Source organism: Vidua chalybeata, chromosome 4, assembly GCF_026979565.1.
Source record: "Vidua chalybeata isolate OUT-0048 chromosome 4, bVidCha1 merged haplotype, whole genome shotgun sequence".
NCBI classification, from domain to species: domain Eukaryota; kingdom Metazoa; phylum Chordata; class Aves; order Passeriformes; family Viduidae; genus Vidua; species Vidua chalybeata.
This window is the reverse complement of record NC_071533.1, coordinates 23,794,808-23,820,156: the sequence shown is the minus strand read 5'-3', so window position 1 is coordinate 23,820,156 and position 25,349 is coordinate 23,794,808. Positions and strand designations below refer to the sequence as shown.

General features: G+C 39.1%; 1 protein-coding gene across 1 annotated transcript in view; it reads right to left on the bottom strand.

Moving 5' to 3' along the window:
• The window catches only part of BANK1 (B cell scaffold protein with ankyrin repeats 1), a 137,178-nt gene extending 112,179 nt beyond the window's left edge, over positions 1-24,999 (bottom strand). The window contains exons 1-2 of the mRNA XM_053941621.1: positions 24,831-24,999; positions 5,686-6,084 (exon numbers count right to left, since the gene is read on the bottom strand). Coding sequence (XP_053797596.1) covers positions 5,686-6,084; positions 24,831-24,999 — 568 coding nt within the window. The remainder of the gene's footprint in view (positions 1-5,685; positions 6,085-24,830) is intronic.
• Positions 25,000-25,349: the final 350 nt, after the last annotated feature.

The window sequence follows — 25,349 nt, the reverse complement described above, 5'->3', positions numbered from 1 at the left end:
CGGCCTTGTCCAGGTAGGCCGAGGAGCTGAAGATCTAGAACCGAGCCAGCTCCTGTGGACGAAAGGGTGGAGAAGAGTAGAGATGCCTTTGCCCCCCCCTTTCCTAAGAGGGAAAGAGACAGAGAGCCTGGTGGCACCTGGAAATTTGCCAGCAGAAGAGAAAGAGAAGGGGGGGATGTCCAGTGTGGGAGACGGAACACCGGACTGAGATATCAGCCGTCCAGGGAGTCTGAACGTTTAACTCTTTCCAGGAAATTAGGGCTTTTTAAAAGTATTACTCCTCTTTGATTTGTAGTAGAAGAGAGACAGTCCGGGACTTGAAATGTTAGAAGAAGAAATATTTAAGTAAGAAGAGATGATGAAGTAGCTTTTAGCTAGACTTTTCTTGTTAGCCATAGACTAAACCAAAATCTCCTGCAATAGAGACTGCATTTTAGAGAGATGCAGTAGTGACCCAGGGAGACCTGTTTCAGCTTCAAACAGCACAAGAATAGCAAGAAACTAAGAAAGCTGAAGAAGGAATGGTGATACCTTCTGTCTTCGAGAAGAAAATGAGTCCTGTTTTTAGACCCCTCGGCCCCAGGGGAAAATGGGGGGGACTGTAGTCCCAGGATGAGAAGCTGAACTGTTGTATCTTTAGGTCCGTGGCAAAGCATCCTTAAAGGAGCCCTATGAGCAGTCTGTCCATGCACAGTGGTGAGAGCACTGTGACATGGAATGGAGAGTGTCACACTGGCAGATTTTTTTTTTCTGGGCGGTTGCCATGTGTGACAGGGAAACACAAGGTAGCAACAGTGTTTCCTGGGGGGGTCTGTGGTGCAAGAGAGACTTCTCTCTCCCTTGATAGTTTGAGTATAGATTACCTGAAGGGTGGTAATTTGATCAAGAATCCCGGGTGATGTTTCATGGCTGAGTGTTTTTAGAAATTGAGAGGAGGAAGGGTGTTTTAAAAAGTCTTCATCCTAGATTTAGTTTATGTGTTTTCTATATTAGTAGTAGTTTAATAAAGTTTTTTTCCTTTGTTATTAAACTTAGGCCTGCTCTGCTCTGTTCCTGATAACATCTCACAGCATTTATTTAAATAAGGTGCATTTTCATGGGGACGCTGGCATTGCGCCAGTGTCCAACCATGACAGAGAGCTATACTGCAAGCACACACCAACTAACAAAACGTCCCTTCTGCTCTTGTGCTTATGATACAGTCACACATTGTTTACATTTTAATTAAAAAATGTAATTGGCATTTGAGGTGCTCTGCAATAAGCAGATGACATCACTACTTTAAAATCCCAACAGCGGTATGCACTGTATGTCTGTATGTAAATACATTGGGAAGGAGTAAACAGAGGCACAACAATGTTGTCTCATTTATTGAAACCTCTCCTGGCAGTGAAAGAGGCCAGAACCACCCACCTACTTTTCTCTATTTACTCAGTCTTGCATGTTCAGGGGAGAAATCTTCACAACCAAGACTTAGGTCATGCACACACATATACACACACAGTATTTAGTATTCACAAACAAACAGGACCAAAAATTCTAGTCATTTTCTTCTTCAGCTTTGGGTTTTTTTAGCACTTCAGCTCAATTTTCTCATAGACTCCAAGTCAGTGTCAAAATTTAGGTGAAGCACTTGCCCACTGAAGCCAATCGTAAAGATCCCACTTAAATCAGGGGTTTAGCTCATCAGCACAAGTCTTGCTCACAGCTTAAGGAAATCCATTAGCATTTATTACTTGTATTTGAGTACCAATGCAAAGAGGATTTTACAGGAGAATAAGCAAAGCAGTGGAGTCAAAATGTGAAACAATACTTCAGTATTCAATTTTATACCAAATCACAATAAAATTGATGCCATTGCACAAGAAATGAAACAGATACCATAAAAGTCATGGTAAAAATATCATTATTTTTTCTCCTTTCCTTGGTCTGCACCATAAAATTAGCCCCTCAGTATTTGAAGTGATCTGAAGATCTGCAAGAGTTAAGCCCTATTTTAACCCCCAGCCTGCTTTTCCCACATTTACTTATTAGAGAAAAACATCCTGTGCTAATATCTTGTTTTTCCACATCTATACCATACTATTAGTTGCAAAAGTAGTTTTCTTAACATTACTCTTCTTGGTCATTAAGATTGTGTGCAGATATATGGAATACCTTTTAGGTAAACAATCAGAAATTAATGGCATATTGCTGTCTCAGGTAAAAGTTACAAATTTGTTCTGAGAATCTTTCCTGGTGTGTCAAAGACTCTGGGTAACATTTTCTAATTGGGTTATGTTATTTTATGTACCTCTCACTTTTTAACAAAATAGCAGACAATGAATGGATGCATACAGATTTGATGTGCTGTTCTCAACTTTTGTGGAAGTAAATTCTCTTCTTATTTTGGCATTAAAAAGAACAAAAGGGATATCACTGCTTGGGGAAAAGGCTGGAAGTGGAAGTGACAAGAGTTGCTTTTGTGGTGCTTTAAAAAATTAAACCTAATAAAACCACAAGCAGACTAATGGATACTTATGACTCCTGAGCTGTACCAAGAAGTCCCACCAAAAGTCTAATAAAAGTATCAGCACACTTTGGAAACAGTGTCACAGAAAATTATTTGTATTAGATAAGATCTGTTCTCTTTTTGCACCATTAATATTGAGGACCAATACAGGAGAAATTGAGGACATTTAAGGATTTAAGTTAACTACCTACAGATGCAATTACCTATCTACAAATCCTTTACATAAACACATGCTTGCCTGAATTGAAGTCTTTCAGGATTAAACAGAAAAACCCCAGCTATGTTTAGTACCCCAGGATACTGAATTAATACACTGAAAATATGTCAATTTAATCTAAAAAAAGGGTACACAGTTCAGCAGAGTAAGGACAAGTAATAGAAAAACACAGGAGAAGGAAATGACAGATGCAAGCAAAATATATTTCCTAATTCTGCTTTCAACAATATTGGGAAAAGCTGATAGAGAAAAGTCAGAATTCTAGAGTCTCACTGGGACATCTTAGACGGTATCACAGAAAAATAAAACTTCTGAGTGTTCTCCTTCTCTCTAGGTTTACACTTTTTATGGCAATAGGCATAGGATCTACAAAATTCAAAACCAATTCAGAATCTGAATGTGGCATTTTCAAACAGTAAAATATTTTTACAAACAAATCCTGCAGCAGGAATCTCTTGACAACAATAAAAATATTTGTGTTCCTCTTCATGCAGAAGATAAACATAATAAAGTCTATCAGCATCCTAGAAATATATGTTAGAAAGGTCACTCTCCATGTCTTACCTCTCCCTTTACTCCTTCAAGAATATGCTCAAACAGGCATTACAAACCATTCAGATTTTGTGTTTGAACCACATTACAAACAAGTTCTCTGCTGAGTACAAAACCCCCTGCATCTTCTGTTTCATTTAGTTTTACTCAAAGTTTTTGCCTAGTATATTTGTACTAGTATATATTTTATACTAGTATATGAAGTATATAGTACTTTAGAGCCAGAAGGAAGTTTTAACAGATAAAGCCCTCTCTACTCCAAGAAGATGAAACCAGCACCATCTGGGAGGTGAAATAGTTGTGGGGGCATATAAAATGAGACTTATTTTGCACTTCTTCCACCTCAGGTTGTAGGGATAGTGCAAAGAGAACAGCACATAGGAAAGAAGAGACAGCTAAGAACCTACCTTGCCTATGAGCTTTCCTGAGTAGGGGGAAATCTGTAGTGGAAGCCTGGTGACTACTAGCACCTATGCTATGCCATTGTTAACATACTCCAGGAGGATGTTAAACTGTGAGAGAATAACCTGAGTTAGCATCCATCTTCAGCTGTTCCAACTGCCTGCAGGCCATTCCTGAGCCCTGGCATCCATTAGTCCTAGGATGGCAATGGCCTGCTGTCCTAAGGGATTAAGTTGCAGTGGAAGGCATGTGGTATGGCCATTATAATTAAAGCACATTATTGAGTTTTCAGACTCAATGTCACTTTTCGAGTGACAGCTCTTGTCAACACTGAGGAGACAAGAAGCTACAAATGCTTGGAAGAATAAGTTAAGAGTAATGAACAGTTTAGTGGGAAAAAAGGGAACTGAAAACCATGAAGAATATACACAAACGTGTTTTCATTACTGTCTCTAAAAGGGTCAAGAATATAAGGGTCTAGGGAGGAGCATTGAAAACAACAGGGATTGAAGACAATGATCCATATGAAGATAAATGGGAAATCTTGTGTGTCTGGTCCCAACAAAAGGCAAAAAAAATGCTCCAAGGGGAAAAATAATCCTTGTATATTCTCAACAACCCCTTAGCAAATAATTTTAAATGTAAGAGAAAAATCTTTCCAGATGTGCAGTTTGTCAAAATCCCTGACACAGGTATCACAAAGGCTAAGAGCTTAACAGGATTCTACAAAAGATTATGATATATACAGACACCATTACCTGTAAGCAAAGGTAAATAATGACAAACCATGCACATCTTCATTCCTCAGAGCTTAAATCACCACTCAGATGAAAGCAAATCTCTTAGCTGGAACACTTTCACTGTGCAACAGAGAGCAGAGCAGAGGTCTCCTATCAAGCACTGATCTGAGCTGGCCTGGCTGATGGCCAGGGCACACCAGTACACAAAATACAGGGCCACAGCAGCTCTAAGGTAAGAGTGTGGAGGAGGGCTTAGTCCTGAAGCACCAGGCATCATCACAACTTCCAGTCCTGGATCTAGCTCTGTCCACTGAATTCATCCGATCCCAGCCACAGTCTATGCATCCCCAGTAAAGATGTACACACTGAGACTGAGGCCTTCAACAACTATTCATTACTTCAGCTTTGTCCTGATCTCTGAAATCACTGGTTTTGGTCGCTGTCAAAGCAAAGCTCATTTGAACTCCTACTAAACATCTGGCATCACACTTAAGTCCCAAGGGCACAGGTAATAAGCATTCTTGTGAATGCATTGACCTAAGCAAAGAACTTTCCTGTGTCTTCTAGGAAACTGTTTATTGCTGCAGAAAGGTTTGCAATTTCCTGTGCATGTGTCAACTGACAGTATCTAAGCACAGTTACTTCCTATATATACACATAGAGTATAGACCCACTGTTTTCATCCCATTAAAAATTGCCAAGAAGCTTCAGTCTGAAGCTACATATTGGACACGGACAGAAATTGCAAACATTACCTTCTGAAACCAAAACAGACAACCAAATGAGTCCAAATCATCAAGTCTGAGATATGTATTGAGAAAAAGCTTTTTTAATACTGAAGATGGTTGGGGAGAAGGAGTCTAAAATATACTTTTGAAAACACTCATCTCACATAGGCAGACTGTGTGTAGACATTCTAGACAGTTTTAAAGCCCTATAGCATACTTAATAATACCTCCTTAAGCACAAGGCAGCAGGGACATCCAGCTAGGTCTCATTCAGCTGGGGTCTCTCTACCCCAGTGTTCAAAAGAATATTCTTGGTTGTTCATGTGCATCCAAAACTAGGTTAAGCTCTGAATAAAAAAATCTGAGCAGCAGGATGTCATTCTCAAGCACAAACTTCCATTCCAATAAAGTGGCACCTTGCATGTAACAAAGAGAAGCACAATATTCTGCTTGTTAGACAAAACCTTGGCTAAATAGCAAGAGCTGAGAGGAGGTAAGAGACCTAAGGATTACAAACAAGCAGTAGTATATTACCTGGTTGAATAATTCCTTTAACGACAGAAATATATTCCTCAGGTTTCTGATCAGTAGAAATCTCTTTGCTGCCTCCATCTAAGGTCAGTATCTCATAAAGAATTTCTGAATTCTCCACTCCACAAAGCAGAATTACCACATTATCCGGAGGTTTTAGAACTTGTTCCAGAAAATAACTTCTCTTTTGATTCAGGCAGTTAAGAAGTCCACATGAGAGTATCAGGAGTTTACATTTATAAGACAGTAAACAGAGTAGCTGCTGGTGCTTGAAAGATGAATTTTCTAGGTTGTAGAGTAAGATTCCTTCTTTGTTCACTATGAGTCCAAAAAGAGATTTTAAATACAGAGCCCACTCTTCTGCTTCTTGTTCATATATCACAAGGATGTCCTTTGTATTTTCTAGAGAGAAGAAAACATTACAAAATTTTTTCAGATGTGTTTTAAATACATTATAAACATCAGAAGACAGATTGTTTGTTTCCCAATAAAAACTTAAGGTGCTGAAGAAATTACCTTTGACAGAAATCAGCTCATCACCTTAAAATAACAATCATTTCCTTATTTCTAAGACCAAGGCAGAAAGATCATCCACAGAAATACTGAAAAAATAGCTCAGGATATTTTGTTTGAATAACTAATATTTCAGAATAAGTATTGAAACTGCAGTGTAGGAAGCAGAGTACATTCCACATTCTGCTCCCTCCTAGAGTCTTGACAAATAGGCGATAGTATTAAAAATTGAACACTTAGCTTTTAATGACAAGAATATCTATTTGAACACATGGACATGATCTGACTTCATTAGAAAATTAACTGGTATGTTTAGGATGTTTAGTCAGCATGATGTTAGGATAGCAATTTGTGATCTTTCCTTTCTGTCCTTATTCTAAGAAAATTACTTGAGACCTGATAAAAATAAATCTAGAACTGTATTTTTTCAGTTCTTTCCCTTTAAGATGTAAAACATGATGCTAGCAGGACAACTAATACTCTTCCATAAATTTACTAGGGTGACAGTTCAAGACGGAGGCAAGAGGCACAAGCTGAAACACAGGAGGCTGCCTCTGAGCATCAAGAAATATCTTTGTTTAGTGCAAGCACTGGCACAGGCTGCCTGGAGAGGGTGTGGAATCTGTCTCCTTGGAGCTACTCAAAAGGTGCCTGGATATGGTCCTGGCTCTAGGTGTACAAGAGAGCTTCTGGATGTGCCATCCAACCTCAGTCATTTGATGGTCGTGTGAAAGCATCAAAACCTGTGATTTGACGAGTAACACAACAACAATATATAACAAGCCAGGGTAGCTTAAGAGCCCCAGAGCAGTTCACAATCACAGCCCTATGGAGCAACAATGTGAGGCTGAGGAACAGATACAGCTTCTGCACTTCACCTTCACTGTGCTTCAAGGCGTCTGCCTGCTGGTCAGGGTCAGGCAGCCTGACTGATGCTTGCCTGCAGTGCACCACAGCTTCTTTGAGTGCCTAAGCTGCTGCACTGTGAGGATCAGGAGATATGGAAACAGAGGGCATACACAGTTAGAATGTTTCTGGGGCACACAAAGGATGTGGGCAGTGGGATGCATTGTTGGCAGCACAGTACAGATGTAGCTAAGAAGAATAAGACACTTGTCAAGGATCCCATCTAAGTCCATGCATAAAAGGAGAAACTGAACCTATATCACCAGTCCAGGACTAATGCTTAAATTATTTGTCTTCCCTTCCTTTTAGAATAAATTATTTCTACACTTTGTTCATCCATTCTTTACTCTGGAGATACTTGAAAGAAAGCTCACCCAGCAAAAGTCAATTGAAACTTGTAGAATAAGGACTCTATCATTTAGTCCCTTGAGTTCATTATATGTCTACAAACTGCTTGGAGGACTGTTGCAGTCCTTGCAAGATTTGTGAATCCTCACCATTTCACAAAGTTTACTGTCACAGGAAACCATAAAGGGCCATGCTCAACATTATAGCAGCTGATATTTCAAGTTAACTGACTCTTACTGTACATTAAAACAGGGTAATATTTGTCAAAATGTATTTGGAGAGGTGAATACTGTATTTCCTGTGGTAGAAACAATCAAAAATACTTGTTTCTGATGAAATGCTGAATATTAATAGTAATAAAAATAGCAGTGTATTGCTCATTTAACTCAGAGCAAAATTGTTTGGTTTATAATGCCGGGATAAAAAAAAAAAAATCTACTTGCTGCAATGTTGTTTTCAGAATATCATCTGATCTTCCATAACGCTCATAGACAGACATACAAAGTAGAAACAAAAAGCTGTGACTTGCTGCACAGTTTCAAAAGAAGAAACTGTATTAACAGTGCTGTAAAGTTCTTTCAGTCTGACCACACAGTTTCTTATCACAGAAAATGGAAAAATCATGTACCTTCTATTTTCAGTCCCTATTAAATAAAAGCACAGTAATGGTTCTTTAAAAATATTGATATAAAGACAATACTTGCACCATAAGGAAATTTTAAGAATTAATTCTTTACACTTTGTTCTAATTTCCAGCCATAATATAATTTCATATCTTTCTGCAATCCTAAAGGAGCATCTGTTCTGCTCTCAGAAATCTGTCCCCTAAGGTCTTCGGATTCCCACGAAGTGACTCCTAGCCTTGCCTTCATTACAGTTTATAAACTGGGATTAATACTCTTCCGACTACAATGGAAACATTCTAGAACTCTTCCTGGTTTTTTTTCCTGCACTTTTGCAAACCCTCCTGCCTTCTCAAAATACTGAAAAAACCAGAATTGCATACAGGGTAGGGGTTCCTTCATACAGTGCATGAGAAGAAAAAAAACCTTGGGTATGCACATAGACTCAAACAATGAATTTCATATTCATTCACCCCTGTGTAAATGGAAAGTACAAGGCTTCAGTACTCAAGAAATTCTAAAGATAAAAGTGAGAAACATGCATTGAAAGGATAAAAGATGACAAAGTAATTCCACTTCCATATGGAATATCTGCACCAGTCTGCAGCTTTGATCTTGGCTAAGCAGGAATGAGAAAGGGGTTTTATGATGTTTATTGAAGGCTCAACTGCATTTCTTAACTATATTGATTTTTATATATGAGAAAGAAAGCTTTATTTGTATAACAAATGGGGAGTGAAATATATCTAACACCACACTTGATGGAATAAAGGCTCTGCAGCACACATCTCAAAGCTCTAATGCAATATGCCTCCCCTATTTAATTTGTCTTTTCTATCTATGTACAGAGGGAAGAGCCATGCTGATGAGCAAGGTTTTTCATACTGCAGTTTGGTGCAATGTTTATTGAAGCAAGCAGCAGGTGCTCTCAAGTTACCTATGGGAAACCAAATGTAGGGACGGTTTGAATTATAAGTTTGCATTTTTTTTCTGACATTTATCTGCCTTCTGTATTAAGCGTTAACTTCAATATTAAGCAGGAATGTAAGGCTTGCATCTCAAGCCAATTGTATCAAAAGATGAAATACCACTATTTTGAAATGCTTGCCTGAATTGAAATGTGGAGTCAAAGTTTACCCTACAAGTAACTATGATGTCCCCTATCAAAAATCCACTCTATGCACTAGTAGCTTTTTCCTGTGATACAGTGTTTTTGCCTTCGGAGATTCTACTAAGATGCATATGCGGGCAGCTTACTTGAAAATTAAAGCCCACCAAAACTCTGCCTTTAGAACAGTATTATTTTTACCTGAAACAAAAAAAGATCAAGTCTAGCTTTAATGCAACACTACCCAGTACTGAATATACACTAACAATGCTCAACTTTTCAGCCAGAATTTTTTCCACTTCATTATTTTATCTCTTTAATATTTTATCTCTTCACTATTTAATCTCTTACTGAATAGTTCTTTGAATTTACTGCACTTGAAATGTAACATAAGTTGAGAAAAATTTTGTTCCCTGAAAGTTAATGTAATAGAAACTATCATATCCTGACAAAATTAAGCTGTGCTTCATCTGCTCCTACTTGGAAACTGACTCAAACATAGAAATAAAATGTATTATTAGTTCAGCAGTGAGAAACAGGAAGAGAATTTATGCAGTCATCCATAACCTGAAAGGGGTTCTTCTGACAAGCAAAATTCTTCTCTAGTTACTGGTGCATGGTAGACCAAGAAAGCACATCTCATGTCATTTGAAGGGCTCTTTGAGAAAACCTGCTAGATCCTGTGAGACTACTGTGAGATCCTGTGATACCAAGCAGGAATCAAGAACTTGTGTATATAGGGCAAAAGACCATGTCTTTTATGGCAAGAATTATAAGATATAGCAGAGTGAAAAAAAGCACAAGTATAATAGAGACTTAAAGAAACCCTCAAGAACTCTGCAATACACCAAACACACCAGGAAGGCAAAGGAAACAAATTGAAAATTGGGGTCTAGTAGCTGCTTGTTAACAGATATCTCAGTTTATGAAACTTGTAATCTTGTAAAAGAATTTCTGTGTGCTTAGGAATAATCAAGAAGCACTTGGTAACACTCATCTTTGAGAATGACACCCCAAAGGTGTCAACTCATCCCCTTTCTTTTTAAAGGTCTTTTAGGTTTGCAGGAGTTTGTAAAGGTTTGTAGGTGAAATGCTTTACTTCTAGATATCTTTGACCTGCATTTCATTACAGTTGTTTCCAAAATTCCGCACTAACAGACTTTGTTAGACTTAAATAAGGCTGATTACAATTAGGATAGGGTTTAAAAATTGGCTGTACAGTCCCACTACCTTAAGACATTCTGGTGAAAAAAAGTCAGGTTTGAACATCAACTTTTAACCATGTTTTAATGGAAAGATGGATCACCATATTTCTCCGGGTTGGCTGCCGTGTTCTTGGGAGCCAGTTAGGGTGGAAAAAGTGACACGCCGCTGGAGTTGTCCAGAGCCTTTTCCAGTTAGGGCAGTGGAGACTGACAATGAAATTCCCTGCTGTTCACTCAGCTGCCCATGAACTCCTATAGCCACATACCAAGCCTGCCACAGTCAGCCCTAAGAAAAATGTAATGCAAGTCTGTTTACAATCCTCACCTCAATCCCATCAGCCTTTGATACCTGTGTGAAGAAAATACCCTCTCAAATTGTTCTCCACCACTATGTTGAGAAAGGACAAGATCAACTGCTAGACAAAGCATAAAATTTGTCCCTTTTATTTCTTCCTGTCACAGATGTCCTCACTGGGGGAAAGGAAGGTTGTTTGATTTTTTTAAAAATATCAGTCTTGAAAGACATTAGAGAAAGAAATGTATGAACTCTGTCAGTATGCAATGAACTACTGTCCATCAGCAAAAATTTGTTGAAATAAGTATAGTAGGTAAATATCTCAAAGGAGAAGTGGAAAGACACTGAAGCTCTTGCTCACTTTCTCATAATATATTGATGAAAAATCTGGGCAACATAAGTGATATGGAATGACATCCATTGCATCTTTAATTCTTTTGTGAATAGCAGACTATACTCTCCAGGATTATCATGAGTATCTTTTCATGATAAGAACTCACACAAAAAGAAGCAGTATTTGTTTTTTTCAGGCAAGCAGTACCAGGATAGAGCTATTAAAGACTTTACAAGTTGACTACACTCACCTGCTTCACCCTGTAGGACTATGGATATAGTCATGAGGGTCATGACACAATGAACAAAAATGGAGCATGAGAAATATCAGGAAGCATAAAATAACCCAGACTCCCCTCTTTGCTCAGAAATTTTCAAAACTTTTGTTCTAATCTCAAGAAGATTTATTTCCATCTGGGCTGTATGTGGGATGAGCATACACACTTTAGAATCGAAAGATTTTTAGTCTCTTGGCGCCTTCACAATCTTTTGACAAAGACTCAACCATTCATCTCTTCACACTGCTTGCCCTGATCACTAACAGTGATATGATAAAAACTGGAAAAAGTTTCACTAGCACTTCAAACAACCCCTGCAATCTGACATCTGGAAACAGAATGAGAACGTTTAATTCAGCACTAATGAGTGGCCTTAGCATAACAAACTGCCCCTCACCCAATCCAGAAGGCATTGATTTTCCCAGTCAGCACACCTCACACACGTCCAGTAAATGTGTCTCAAAACGCAACTCCAGCCCTTGGTTTCTGGAATTCTGCAAGGCAAATCCCCTGAAGCAAGCCAGAATGCATTCATCACAGGAAGGACTGAAAGCAGGAAGCAGAAAGCACTTTAGAACTACTTGCAGATAATGGAATATGTTTTCAAAGCAGTTCATGTTGCTTCTCTGAGGTGTTCCTGTAAAGGAAATAAATTATAAAAGCCACTTGTAAACTTTAGCGTGAGATCACAAAGTAGCGAAATTGCTGCAGTGCTGTGGTACACCTGTTTCAATTCAAGCAATTATCCTAAAACAAAGGGCATTCCTGCCCTCACTGTATTAGCCAGCAGTGGCAGCACTTCTATTCTCAAATGCCTATTTAACTAGCATGTAATAAGAACACTTTCATTTTTATGTACCTTTGGTTGGTAATTGCTAAATTGTATGTGAAAACAAACACTTGCTCTATTGGTATGAAATCAAGCCTTATGACTTCATCCTTCTTACTAAGCTTAGTGAGGTCTAGAGTGGGCAAAATTAGGTTCTACAGAGAGAAACAGTTTTTGTACAAATGGCATCAGTTCACACTTGATCCAGTTGGTTTTCCCTGTAAAGAAAACCACTGATCTTCCCAACAGTAACAATGGGAACATGGAACCAAAAAAATTCCTGGGCTGTCTTTCCACAGCACTGACTTGGCAAAGGTAGACCAAAAAAATTCCTGACTATCAAACATGACAAAGCTAACGTTATGCCCAAAAAGCTGTTTCTGATCAAGCAATACGGCCTTATTTCCTGGTTTAGGCCTCTCTCTCTGATGCGTCCTACGAATCCTTTCAGCTGAATACCTACTGATGGACACGTGCTCCTGCTTCTAATGAAAAACGCTACACACAAACACAGGATATAGGGATATAGAGGTCAGAAGCCATTTCTCTATTTCAAGGTAGACCTCCTCCTCCATCACAATCGCAATGAGGCAAAATCTGCCATCATTCCAGTCACTTCTTTGAGAGCAAATCACACCTTCAGTAGATTTTAGCACAAAACAATTAGGTAATTGAGAAATTATTTACACATGAACAAATAATGAAGAGAAATATACCATAATGACAGCATGAAGAGCTGGAGTAATGTGCTACTGTTTTATGATTGCCATGGAACAAGTCCTTAAGGTCACATGAAACCTGAACAAGTCTTTAAAGTCACAGGAAAACCTGAGGAAGCTGTATCAAGTTTGCATTAACACATGCAACCACCACCTGAAGATCTCCCTTACACTATAACTATGGTTTTATAAACGTGAAATATTAAAAAAACCCTTAATTTCAAAATGTCCTGTTAGGGCAGACCAAAGCATCCTCTTGATTTGAATTTTGTTAATTGCCAGTGTTTCTCTTGTCAGGATCCCTTTAGACATTCTCATCCTGACTTAGTGCAGGCAATTTTGGATTTATGATTACAGTTAAACTCTACTGACTTAAATTCAGTGTCTTTGTTTTTCTTTTGCCTTCTCCTGCTTTTTTCATCTATCCTGTTTGATTCCATTGTTACTTCAATTTCTCACAAATTCTTAATTTTAATTCCTTCAAAATAAAAAACAAAGAATGGAATACCTGCTCTGCAGATATTATTTAGGGAAAACAGTCTCATGAAATTCAGTACATTTACCTCTACCACAAGAGAATATATTTCAGATAATAGTGCTTACACAATAAATCAAAAATCCACTGATGTTGCAAGAAATAAAATTTTAGCTAAGTTGCTGTGATTCCAGCAGCTATGATCTGGGAGGGTCACACCGTGGCAACTCATGTACAAAACAAGGCAAGTGTCTTACACATGAAGTAGTTTAATTTGTATGCCAGGGACTTGGACAGACACTGATCATCAGGCAATGTTTATCAATAAATAGCATCATTTATTGCAATTCATGCTCAGAGATTTTTGGTCCCTGAATTTGTAATGTGATCAAATACACTGAATTAACCATAGATGACATCACAACAATTCCTAAATTACAGCTTACCATTGACACTAGAAATCTGTAGAAATCTGGCTGAACTTCCTCAGAGCAGTCACAAAATGGTTTGTATTGGAAGGAACCCTTTAAGTCCATCTCATTTCTAGTCCCTGCCATGGGCAGGGACACCTTCCACTAGACCAGGTTGTTCAGAGGCCCATCCAACCTGGCCATGAATCTTTCCTTTTATGGGGCATCAACAGCTTCTCTGAGCAACCTGTTCCAGTGTATCATCCACACTTCTGGGGTTTCTAAACCTACTGCTTCCTTTGCCACAAGACAGAATACTGACTTTTGTAAGTCTGAGACCCCACAAATTAGATGGCTTGATCTTCTCCTGCTTTTGCAGACTGATTTTAAATCCATTTTTAGTACAATTTAGTTACTTGAGCATTCATCCAGAAATTTAAGTAAATGTGAGAAGCAGTTTTTTGTTTGATGCATAACATGTCTAAGTTATGAGGCTGTAGAAGAAATTGTCCTCCAGTTTCAGCTTGTTTCTTTCCTCCCTTTCTGACAAATACATGACAGTCACTAAAAACACCCAAACAATAACAACAGAACAACCCAAGACAAATCTCTGATCAGTGTTGGGCAACCACTTTATATTTTTGTTTTGACCTTTTTAACAGCATTCACACTAATGTTGCACACAGAAGGAAGTAAATGAAGTAGAAAATCATTACATAAATGTGCAGCTTCATAAAATGAGCAATGACAGAGCTAACAGTGAGTTAAAAACCAAGCTAAATAAAACACTCAGGAACAACTTCAGCGGAAGGTTGACTTCTCTATATTAAACCCATCTCTGCTTCCTCTCTACTACCTTAAGACAAAGGTTCTTCAGAGTAGCTATATAACAAACTACTTGTATTTCTGTGCATCAGACAAAGCAAACAGCTTCGTTAAATGAATGCCACCCTGCCTTCACAAATGTAACCACATGCCTGCAAAATTGACTGTGATGCCCAAATGCATGCCACAGCTTGCACGAGATTCAAAAGACACTTTTCCAATAAGAGTATGTCCTCAGTATAAGTTTAACACATGCAATTATCTTCCCCCCCTTGCAAAATAAATTCCCAATATTATTACTGGTCCTAAAATAAGAACAAATTGGAGAGTTACCTGAGTAAAAATTTTGCATCCTCCTCTAGTGGGGAGACCGTTCAGAAAGATTTTGTATAACTACTACTGCTTTAGACCACAAGGATGCTTCCTGGAAATAAACCAATTCTATATGTTGAGCTTCTTGCAAACAGATTTACCATACAATACTTGCCATATATTTGCCATACATTGCTATTGTTGCAGTATAGCCTTATTGTGGGATAGAAACAAGAAAAGTATGTCTACACAATTATGTACTCTGGAAGAAAAGTATCTCACCAGTACTTCCACCTTTTCAAGCACACTGTCATCCATTTCTAGTTAGAAAGGTACAGAAAAGAAAGTGAAAACAAATCTCTCCTGAACTGCTTTTGAGACCAAATTAGACCTTATCTCACTACAGTCAGAACCTGTGTAGTTTCAAATACAGTAAAACTCAGAAGCTTGAGGTAGCCAGGCTAGGACCAAAGAATTATAAAGCATCCTGCTTTTTACATCATCAAGTCCCTTGTTGTTTGACCAAATCTGTATAAATAAATTTTTACTTTCCTCTTAAGCATTCAGAAAACCTTAAAACAGGTTGATGCTGTCATAGGTCTATCACCATGGTCATTGTACTTGTATTTAATTAGTGTCTAACGTAAGACTCCTCAGGATCTCACAGTTTAACACACTACCGAGTGCCAGCTGTTCAGCAGTAACTACTTGCACATTTGGTAGAGGTATGAAACACAACGTGCAGTTTTAATTTTCCTCCTCTGGAGTTTATTCTGCCCATGTTCCATTTTCCATTTACTGCAGATTAATGTTGTGACTGCACAAACATCTCAAATATTTAGAAGCACACCTCACATGCACTGCCTGCAAAGGCCAAACTAGAGCATGTCTAAAATAAACTCTCTTCAATGTACCTTGCATGGCTCTCAGGCCTTACTGCTGAGCTCTGCACATCCTGCTTAGTAGGGAACACTACTCACCAATGTGGAAGTAGCCTTGCAGCATTAGGAAAAAAAAGTTCTTAGCGTGCTCCCTGACCACATCCAGTCAGTGCTAGAATACTCTAACAAGAGCATGAAGCTGAGCTCCCACTCTCTCAGGCACACTTGTGTGTGTGCCTCAAGCAGGTGCCTCAAGAGACACCTGAGCAAAGGAACTTTTACTGAATCTAAGAGCTGGCACAGACTGCAGTGCCATATGTTCCTGTAGTGTTTAATGCCCTTGCAGGTACCTGGCCTGGCTAATCAGGACCATAACAAAATGAAACCTTTCTTAAATTAAATGTTTATTATGATATCAAAATTCAGTGATCCAGATTTTAGACTATACCAAGAAGAGAAATATCCACAAACAAAACAACATGTTCAAGAGTCAATTTCAAAAAATGACAGTGCTTACACCTCTTGAGAAACTTTTCATCATTCTGATCTTTCAGTTAGAAATAAAAACCTATAAAAGTAAAGGAACCTAAGTTTGGAAACACTCCTCTAAAGACTTCTACACTTTGATAAAGACTTAGATTCTGAACTATCATTTATCCAGTACTGGATTAGTTTTTGTTACACAACAGTGAAAACTTTTTCACTTATTAAGCAAAGCATTGTTTAGGGGAGAGCACGTACATTTGGAAATTCAAATGTTACAATGCTCATCTATGGCATAATTGTGGTGAGAAATAAAATAATGTAATTAGCTTTTATAATATTTCAAGTATTTTAGGTTAATGTTCAACCCTTGATTTCTGATAAAAAGGACTAGCTTTTCACAGAAGTCTCCAATAGGTTACATCCAATGAATGAGTTGTCACAGTTTGAAAGGGTAGTTCTGCCTTCTAACTATGTTATTTAAGGCATGATTGTGTTCAAAATGAATGCTATTCATTATTATACATGTCATTCAAAACGAGCCTGGACTTAAGAGCATGTGGGAGTACAAAAACTATGGTATACACTATATATTTACAAGCTAAGATACAGAAACATGGCTTGCCATTTTAATGAATTCTATAAGCATCCGTGTTGAAATACTGGCTATTAAGTTTGCCAATGAAACATAGCTGTTTTTAAACTCTCTTAGAAAACCAGCTGACAATAGCTTGGCAAGAACACTAGCAGAAAATTAAAATGAAACTGTCCTGAATGGACCCTTTAAACAGAAAATTCTTCTGTTTCCAAACTGCTAAATGTAGGATCTGGCCTAAACTTTCACTGAAAATACATTTTCCCCAGTTCAATCATTAGAGACTATTTCATTCAAGGCCAAATCAGATTTGGCCTCCTCTAAAAGAGCTAGTCTTGAACAGGGAATGGAATTGATACAGAAGAGTATATTTGAAAGTCTTAATGATAAGATTACTGTGTTAAAAAACTAGAATGCATGTATAAGAACCTTAAAGTTTTGATTAAAAACACAGGCAAAATTTCCTTTGATAGTGCACAGCAACAAGGCTTCGTTGATTAAATATTCTGAGACACACTAGTAGGCTGGGGAATCAGCTTTCCATGTTTAGAGGTAGGAAGTCTACAACAGCCAGAGACTCGGTGAAGTATCTACAAATAGACATCTCAGGGGGGTGGAGGAAAAAGTTATATTGAATTTTGTGCATTTTTATTAGATTTTCCAGATATTATAGAACATCCTTTCCAAGCAAGACCACTTCTATTATTTGATTAAATCTTTATAAAAGTTTTCTCATAGTATCAGCCTATCTTCAAAAATACTGTTTAAAAAGATTCAGATGAATTTGAAATGCAAATTACCTTTAGATACTTCAAGTAAGATTAAGCTGCTAGAGTTTACGTTTCGGACAGAGATAGAATCATGTGGACACTCGTAAAGATGTTGACATCTATCTGGCTTACTTGAAGGCCTTGCTTTTATCAGGAAAATCCACAAATGCCAGAAGTTTATGGCCAAAAAGGAGACAGAGGAGTCCTGCAACTCTATTAGAATAAACAAGTAAAGGGAGAGAGCCCATTGGGGCACACACTCACTGGGTTGTCTCTCTCAATGTTTCAGAGGGCACAGCCTTCTTTTATCCCAAACTCCCAGCCATATGTTGCCCTTTTCCTTTCCCCATTGGCTGAGGCATTAGGAAGGTACAGCCTCCTCAAACCACCTACCACATATCCCCCCTTGAAACTACTACCAGAGTAGTATACATATACAGAACCCCAGAGTTCAGAAGCTCAGGCTGTGCAGACCCTTTTCTTCAGCTGAGAAGTACAAACCTCCAGGGTATTAAGAGACCTTGACACTAGTATGATGGGTCCACACATGCCCAGCTGTCCTGACTGCTGTCTCTGCTGTCCCGGTTGGTTGTTACGAACAGCAAAGGCCAAAGGCAGCATCTGTGCTAAGGGGGCTTTCTGTCCAAGTCAGCCCAAATGACCTCAAGTATCCCCTCCCTACCAGGGACTCCAATGACCTCAGATGAGCACAAATGATCTCAAGTAACCTGTGTGACCTCAAGCAACCCCTGATGTTCTGCCCCACTCAGTTCTCAGTGGGGAGCAGCCTGCAGCACCCCCCACCACATCGTTACTAGGCTGACTAGTCAGGGATGCAAAGCAGACTTTCCTACAGCTTCACTCCCAGCCTGGTCCCTCCATTCATCTTCTTCTCAAGGAGTTGGCTCCTCAACAGCAGGATCTGGGCAAGCCAGAGAACTCACCCAGCTCATGGTAGCGCTTCAGTTTTGCTGCACCCAGTCAGCACAGAGTTTTAAACTGGGTTAAAAAAAAAAAAAAAAACAAACCAAAAACCTCCCAAAGGCAATGAATATTGTCACACAGAAAAAGTATAAAACAATGTCACAGTTGGGATGGCCACAATACACAGAGTAGCACCACACAATTTCAGAAGGCTTTAAGCATTCACCCATACAGAGCAACACCATACCTCATCAGAAGGCTTCAGGCATCTGCCCTTCTTGTTCTTTAGCCCAACCTTTTATACCCCTCATGTTCCTACATGGCACCTGTGTGCCCTCTGTTCCCTTTGGTGATGGTCAGTGCACCTGGGCACTCCATGGCTCATTGCTGTCAATGCTGCTCACCTGCTTTTCACAGCTGTAGCCCACTGGGGACGAGGCTCAGCCACCCAATTACCACAAACTGTGTACCTACAAAACAACTCAGTGGACACAAGCCAACTTACTGGTCATGTGTTATTCTTCGTGGCCTCTCTCCACCCTGTACAATGTGTTTGAAGGGAATGGGCAAAGGTAGCTATGAAGATAAAACATATACACATTCACCAATATTGGTTGAATAAAATGCACCTGCTCATCTTTTCCACTTATCAAAAGAAGATTTGAAAAATTGTTCCCCCTTTGGCATGAAATTCAAATTAAGACAGGGAAGTTTCTGCGTCCATCCCTTTGATCCTGGGGGTCTCTGCACTTTTTCCCATTGGGGGTTGTAAAAACTGTGCCACTATCCTTGCCTGTACTTTTACTTTTCCTTCATCCCTTCTTTCATATCTTTTGTATACCTGAGGTACCTTTCTAACCAACTCCTGGAAGGGCACCCTCAGCCTCCTCTTCAGCCTCTGCCCCTGCCCCTGCTGCATGTGGGATCTCACTCTCCCACAGTTTGAAGTAAACTTGAATGGAGACTATAACTCACATGAATTGTTTATTTCAGTTCCCTCAAACAAAACGCAGTTGGAAAATAATTATCAAATAGTCATTTTTCAGAGGACTTTTTCTTTTTTTCCCTCTTAAAATGCTCCTATAAACTGAGTTTGCAATGGGAACTAGTTCTTCTAGGTAGAGACAGTCTGCTTGTACAACATGAGATACACTGGCCACCTTCTTGGGAGTTTTTGCACATCAGCCCAAGCATGCACTCCTGAACAGCACTACACAGTTCAGTCACAACTGAATTACAGGAATGCTACTGAAAATATTGCAAAATAATCTTACTAACAAAATTCCTTAGGAAATTCTTTTGTTCTTGAAGGACTTTATACTGAATGCTGCATATTTACTAGTTTCCCCCAGTATTTCATATTTTTAAAGGGAATCTAATCAAACTCAGAAGATACCTGGTTTCTGCAATTAATATGGGTTTGTAAATTTAAGAAATTTATTTCTGTCACCAGGCATATTATAATTTAACAAAAAGCAAGTGCCCAAGTCTTTTCAATCACAAATTTTAATAAATCAGAGGCACGTCACACTTGTGGCTTCTGATTAAAGTACTGCTTGTTTTCATTTAATGTTCACTAGCATATTAGCAATAAACTGCTTTGAAGCCTGTACTATATTTAGCCTTTCATTTTTACAGAGGACACAGAACTGCTTAACATGAAGGCTTTTATTTCCAGTCTTCAAATTACTAAAAATTGTCCATGTTCATTCCAGGCATGCCATCATTTTTTTCCTTTCATCTATTTCAATTGTAAATGTTTCACAAATAAATGAAAATTATGAAAAACAGAAGGGTACACTATACAAAAATATGTTTAGCATATATTACCTTATTTCTTAAAAGTTTAATTCATAAATGTCATTCTATTCATTGTTCCATTTTTCCCAAAGCTTCTAGAATTTTTGATATTTTCCACTGGAAAATAAATAATGCTTACTATTTCAATTGTTTCTCTAATCTGATATTAAAAACAAAAAGAAAAACAAACACCACTTTTTACTGACTACAGTAAACAAACTTGAATTATTTATTCTTCACAACTTCACACTCACCCTCTAGAGAGAACAAAAAAACAATTTAATATTTCATTTTGGGTTTGGGTTTTGTTTTTTCTTTTTAATTGGAAGCAAGTATAACAACAAATAGGGAGTGAAAATACCTTGACATGAAAATACCTTGCTTTGTTTGAGAGGCACAACACATGCATGTCCCCAATGCTGAGAAATGTGGAGGCTAAAGCACATTTAGGCATGAATTGAACTGTATGTGACAGGGTCTCAGTCAGGTTTGAGGACAGGAGGTTGTTTATCTTTTAGTCTGACATTATTTCTTGTAAGGAAACTCTTTTATGCATGTCTAGAATAGGGGATCTAGGACCAGGTGTTAGCTCTTAGATCCAGCTGCTCTATTCAGTTTCACCCGAACTTGGTATCAGGGCAAAACTCTGACAACCAGGAAAGCCTCCTTTCTGATGTTGGTTTCCCCAGAAAGGAAACCCAAGGATGCAGGGCAAGACCAGACACCACCATACATTTTTTTCAGCTACGAAGACCTGCAAGATTAAACAACTCACTTGAAGTAAGTTTACCAGTAGGTACAGAGAAAAAAAAAACTATGAAACTTGACAAAGGCATTGCATTTCAGTTTCATGGTCTTACATGAATTCTTTATTTCTTACAGAGAAGCAAGAGCAGTGAACCTTAGCCACAGAGTGCAGCTATTTATAAACACCTGTGTAAAGTTTCGAGTCCTTTCCATCTGTTAAGCATGTGATCCAAACATAAATGGGTGCTTTCCAAACTCAGCTGTACCTCTGCTTGAACAGTCTCCATGTCAAACAAGTGTAAGACTCTTCTTACCTAACTGTACACAAAAACTCACAGAAACGTTGAAAAACAAAGTAATGTTGGGGATGGTAGACCAATTTGCCTTAACTGTTAGGTCTGTGACAGCATAAATTATACACTGTGGCTTCATACAAAGCCTTGCTATTTTACAATGCAGGGTGCCAATAAACACTAAATGAACATCAATATCATTACATGATTTAGATTCCAGTTTAAAATCTTGGTATTTGTGACTCCCTTCCTATCTTCACAGTGGTTTCAAACAAAATTTTCAATACCATTCTAAAATTACTACTTTTGTTTACATTTAATAAAACATAGGGGGTTTTCAAATTACAGTTCACATTGCAGTAGTCTAATTTTGATTTATAAAAAAGGTCAGCACAACTTAATTTTTTTAACAATAGAAATCACTGGACCTCTCTTGTGGATATAATTATATTATACGTTATTGCTGCTGTTTGCATTGGGGCGCTTAAGCTTGTTAGAGGACATAAAACATTCTTTATTACCTACAAGCAAATAAAAGAGTATATAAACTAATCAAATCCTCAGAGACTAGCTTCAAGAGATACACAGACAGGGAAAGAGTCACACTGTGGGTTTTGAGTCCCTAGGCACAAATGTTCTTCTTTTAAGAAACAGATTGTTGCTTTCTTTCACCTTTATCACAACATCAGTGGCATCAGTGCTACAGTTTTTCAAATGTGGGTGATCAATTGCTTCTATGAAAACTTCAGTAATTGCTGCTTGCAACAGAAGGGAGATGGGAGAGGATCAGCATAAGGAACACAGCTTGTTAAGATCAACTTTTGAATCTGAATGAGCATCCCAACACTTCCAAAGGCAAATTATAGCTTTGAGGTACTTCAGTTCTGGCTTCTTTGATACTCAAATTACTAATACATTATTAATAATATTAATATTACTTAATTATTAATATTGAATATAAATATTAAGATTTGTATTATGATGGTATTACTGAATCTGCTTCAAACTCCACCACTAGATTTCTTGGATTTTGAATCAAATCATTGTCTGAGAACTCTTTTTTTCCCCTGAAAGTGAAGGAGCTGAAAAATTATTGTCTACTAAAAAGTCAAGCCCTCCCTAATTCTTGAGAAAAACAAAAACCAAGCATTACTTGTGTCTGTTCACTGTCTAGATTCCCTCCCAGAACACCACTTACATAAACATTGACCCAGAAACAGTTGAAGATACAAAAATGTACACTGTGTAAATAAAGGACACACAAGGAAAGACCTCAATGAAGATAATTACACTCCTGAATGTGGAGAGGAGTGATGACTCCAACATGGCATAGCAATGAAGTTATCCTGTCAGTGCCTCCTGTCTCAAAGGTAAGCAGAGGTCATCAAAGATCATGCATTACAGATGTTTTATCTCTATTAGCTACAGCAGCTTTAATGGAATTTGCATAAAATTCATCTAGGTTCAGGTCCTTTATGGAGTTCTGACAAGTAACAAGCCTGTCTGTCCCACCAAGCATCCCAAACAGCTTTCAGATTTGAGCTAGACTAGGCTTTGGGCAATCCACCTGAAGCAACCCCAGTACCTCACAGATGCTGTTCCATCAGGAGAAAACATACTTCTATGCACCTCTGTAGACAACAGAGCTCTTTCTATAAAAGATAAAAGGTCTGATGCTGTGGCAAACCTGCAGGAGAGAGGTTTGTGCGTGGAGGTCGCAGGTGGATGAAGCTTACACAGAGCAATACGTGAAAAAATGACAGACAAATGACGCCAGAGTAGAAGGCCAGAGCATCCTCTGCTGGCTGAGCCTACTGTTACTTCTTCCCCTACCAACGTGTGGAACTGGCTGTGAGCAGCTGGGAAAGCAGCCATCCCTCTTTGGTGTTCCTACATATTTACTCAGCAATTACTCCTGCTATTTCACATGCATACTCAGGATTTGACTGCCTTTATTCACCAAGATCCAGACTCCAAACTATATGCCCCCAGGCCATGCACAGTGGTATCCTGTCATTGATACAGAACAATCACTGAGCATACTGCTGTGATTATCAGAATACTGCCCTGCTGACTGTTCACATCCACAAACATCAGTCTGCCTAATAATTGGGGTAGCATATGCATATTTGGAAATGCTATTAAAATGTAGTTTTGCTCATATATGCAGTTTTTTCTTCTTTAAAGATGCTTGCAATACTGGAAGTTGGGTCTAGATAGAAAACAACCAGTACAATAACCATACCCATTTCACCACCAGCTCTAGGTAGAAAGCAAAACAGTACTGAGTTTTGATATTTTACCAACAACTAACATTACAAAACAGCTGGAAAAGTCACTTTGCCTTTCTTCCCTGGTGTTTTTATCTGTATAATGAGAGTAGTAGGTAAAGATGGCTTGCAAAGCTAATGTCATTACAAAGCTGCACTCGATAACTAATAACTAATGTGGTTAGTCTGATGTCATAAAATGATACAAAATATGAAGTACTTGGCAAAAAACCTGTCTTGACATCAGAAGCAGTCATTTAAAATGATGAATCAGAACAGAAAACAAAGCACTGAGTCACCTTTGCAGGTCCTCAGACTTCTCTTTCTTGATTCCTCATTCAGAAAATGAGGATAAAATATTGTCCCACCTAATAGAAGAATCACAAAAATAAGGCTGAGCTCCTCACGAGCAGGTCAGTCAAACCTCTGGTATCTGGCTACACATCTTTCATTTCCTTTTTATTGAGTGCCCAGCTTGGCAGTCACTGGCTTGATTTAAGTGTTGCTGAGCCTTGCAAAGACACATGAAGAAAATGGGAGCAGTAAATAGACAGTATTTCTGTGAATAGGGGAACATGACTGGGACACAGGGACATGGAGTCACAGGTTTCTGGTTCAGATTAAGGGCTGCCTCTGATTTACATGAGGACTTCAGAAGTAATTTTAAATTTTAATCAAATTTTTCCACCAGTCAATGGGATAATGTGTTCCACATTACCAAGGGAGTAACAAAATACACACTAACAGTTTTGAGGCACCCAAATATTGCAATAAACACCAATAAAAGCATAAACAAGGAATTAATATTCCTGTGCAAAGTCTAGCACGGTTTTGCTGTACAGTCCAGGCTGGATCCCATATGGAGAGCTGAGAGACTGCAAGAGGACGATCAATTTTTAAGTAATGACTCAACACATGATTAGCCAATTAAGACTATCCCAGAGCAGATACACATGTAGGACCGAATTAACGTTGCTCGTACAGCTTTTCTTCTTTAATTTCCTAACTTCTTGGTGCTACATCTCGTCCTCTTCAGCAAAGCTACGTTGGTACTGCGACACCGTAAGAGATGCATTAGAGAGAGAGACAAGACGCTGCTTGCACTTGAGAGCTACTTTCAAGGGCAAGTTCTCCATCCCCAGCACCGCACCGGGACACAACACCCCGTGGGAACCTCCCCGCCCTCGCAACCCGCCCCGCACCGACCTGCCGGGCTCATGGCTCCGCTGCGGGCGCTGTCCCGGCCACCGAAGCCCCGGCCCGAGGGCTCTGTCCCGGCCGCCGCCGCCGCCGGGACGGAAGCGCGGGGCGCTCCGCGGCCCCCTGGGCCCCACCCATATCCTCCCCTGAGCACACACACCCACCCCCCCGGCATCGCCCCGTCACCCGCCCCAAGAGCCCTCTGCTGTCGGGGTGGTCGGGGTGGGGGGGGAACGAGGAGGAAGTCGAGCCTTTCTAGCTGTGCAAGGTTGCCGGGGTTTGGTTTTCTCTCGCACTCATCCTGTGCAGAAAAGCCCCTCAGGGACGGAAGGCACCTGGGAGGTGTCCCCCAGCGATCAAGTGTTCTGGTGTGGTATGATTAGCGCCTCCACGATATTATGCCATGTATTTATTTTTTGGAGTGGTGCAGAGTAAAACAAAAACGAAAAGAAGGTCAAAACAAGCAGCCCATGAGAGACTCTGCAAACACATCAGCTCACTGCTGCACTGGCTACCAAATTTAGG